General features: G+C 40.6%; 1 protein-coding gene across 1 annotated transcript in view; it reads left to right on the top strand.

Moving 5' to 3' along the window:
• Positions 1-2,500, top strand: part of arl8a (ADP-ribosylation factor-like 8A) — a 19,656-nt gene that overhangs the window by 6,159 nt on the left and 10,997 nt on the right. The window contains exon 3 of the mRNA XM_037532369.1: positions 1,599-1,672. Within this exon, the coding sequence (XP_037388266.1) occupies positions 1,599-1,672 (74 nt within the window). The remainder of the gene's footprint in view (positions 1-1,598; positions 1,673-2,500) is intronic.

Genomic DNA, 2,500 nt, shown 5'->3' with positions numbered 1-2,500 from the left:
GCTTCCTGTAGTGTATTACAGTCTGTCAGAGCGACTGTGTGGATCATATGAACATTATAGAGCTTTTTAAATGAAACAGTAGAAGCCGTATCGCCCCCCTACGCTTCCTGTAGTGTATTACAGTCTGTCAGAGCGACTGTGTGGATCATATGAACATTATAGAGCTTTTTAAATGAAACAGTAGAAGCCGTATCGCCCCCTACGCTTCCTGTAGTGTATTACAGTCTGTCAGAGCGACTGTGTGGATCATATGAACATTATAGAGCTTTTTAAATGAAACAGTAGAAGCCGTATCGCCCCCTACGCTTCCTGTAGTGTATTACAGTCTGTCAGAGCGACTGTGTGGATCATATGAACATTATAGAGCTTTTTAAATGAAACAGTAGAAGCCGTATCGCCCCCTACGCTTCCTGTAGTGTATTACAGTCTGTCAGAGCGACTGTGTGGATCATATGAACATTATAGAGCTTTTTAAATGAAACAGTAGAAGCCGTATCGCCCCCTACGCTTCCTGTAGTGTATTACAGTCTGTCAGAGCGACTGTGTGGATCATATGAACATTATAGAGCTTTTTAAATGAAACAGTAGAAGCCGTATCGCCCCCTACGCTTCCTGTAGTGTATTACAGTCTGTCAGAGCGACTGTGTGGATCATATGAACATTATAGAGCTTTTTAAATGAAACAGTAGAAGCCGTATCGCCCCCTACGCTTCCTGTAGTGTATTACAGTCTGTCAGAGCGACTGTGTGGATCATATGAACATTATAGAGCTTTTTAAATGAAACAGTAGAAGCCGTATCGCCCCCTACGCTTCCTGTAGTGTATTACAGTCTGTCAGAGCGACTGTGTGGATCATATGAACATTATAGAGCTTTTTAAATGAAACAGTAGAAGCCGTATCGCCCCCTACGCTTCCTGTAGTGTATTACAGTCTGTCAGAGCGACTGTGTGGATCATATGAACATTATAGAGCTTTTTAAATGAAACAGTAGAAGCCGTATCGCCCCCTACGCTTCCTGTAGTGTATTACAGTCTGTCAGAGCGACTGTGTGGATCATATGAACATTATAGAGCTTTTTAAATGAAACAGTAGAAGCCGTATCGCCCCCTACGCTTCCTGTAGTGTATTACAGTCTGTCAGAGCGACTGTGTGGATCATATGAACATTATAGAGCTTTTTAAATGAAACAGTAGAAGCCGTATCGCCCCCTACGCTTCCTGTAGTGTATTACAGTCTGTCAGAGCGACTGTGTGGATCATATGAACATTATAGAGCTTTTTAAATGAAACAGTAGAAGCCGTATCGCCCCCTACGCTTCCTGTAGTGTATTACAGTCTGTCAGAGCGACTGTGTGGATCATATGAACATTATTGTTTTTAAATGAAACAGTAGAAGCCGTATCGCCCCCTACGCTTCCTGTAGTGTATTACAGTCTGTCAGAGCGACTGTGTGGATCATATGAACATTATTGTTTTTAAATAAATGTCGTCTGATAGATTTTCTCCACTATTTCCAGTCCTTGTTTATACGTCTATTCAAAAAAATGACCAACTTTTGTGTGTTTTATATTTGTAACATGTTCATTTGTGTTTTGTAGCTGTGGGATATTGGTGGTCAGCCCCGATTCCGCAGTATGTGGGAGAGGTACTGTAGGGGCGTCAGCGCTATAGTGTGAGTATCACCTCATTTCAATTTTAACACTGCACTCTCATTATTCTAATACAGGCTCCACCCACAATCTTCTTTTATAGCTACTGTTGTGAGGTTGGACAAACTTTACAGACCACTGATAAAAATCCCATTAAACTGTAGAACGGACTCGGTTTATATCACAATACCTACATTTAGAGTCGGTTATTCATTCAGCCTAATGAGAAACTGTAGAACAGACTCGGTTTATATCACAACACCTACATTTAGAGTCGGTTATTCATTCAGTCTAATGAGAAACTGTAGAACAGACTCGGTTTATATCACAATACCTACATTTAGAGTCGGTTATTCATTCAGCCTAATGAGAAACTGTAGAACAGACTCGGTTTATATCACAATACCTACATTTAGAGTCGGTTATTCATTCAGCCTAATGAGAAACCGTAGAACGGACTCGGTTTATATCACAACACCTACATTTAGAGCCGGTTATTCATTCAGCCTAATGAGAAACTGTAGAACAGACTCGGTTTATATCACAATACCTACATTTAGAGCCGGTTATTCATTCAGCCTAATGAGAAACTGTAGAACAGACTCGGTTTATATCACAACACCTACATTTAGAGTCGGTTATTCATTCAGCCTAATGAGAAACCGTAGAACGGACTCGGTTTATATCACAACACCTACATTTAGAGCCGGTTATTCATTCAGCCTAATGAGAAACCGTAGAACGGACTCGGTTTATATCACAATACCTACATTTAGAGTCGGTTATTCATTCAGTCTAATGAGAAACCGTAGAACAGACTCGGTTTATATCACAATACCTACATTTAGAGT

Source organism: Pygocentrus nattereri, chromosome 21, assembly GCF_015220715.1.
Source record: "Pygocentrus nattereri isolate fPygNat1 chromosome 21, fPygNat1.pri, whole genome shotgun sequence".
NCBI lineage: Eukaryota > Metazoa > Chordata > Actinopteri > Characiformes > Serrasalmidae > Pygocentrus > Pygocentrus nattereri.
This window is presented reverse-complemented; position numbering and strand designations above follow the sequence as displayed.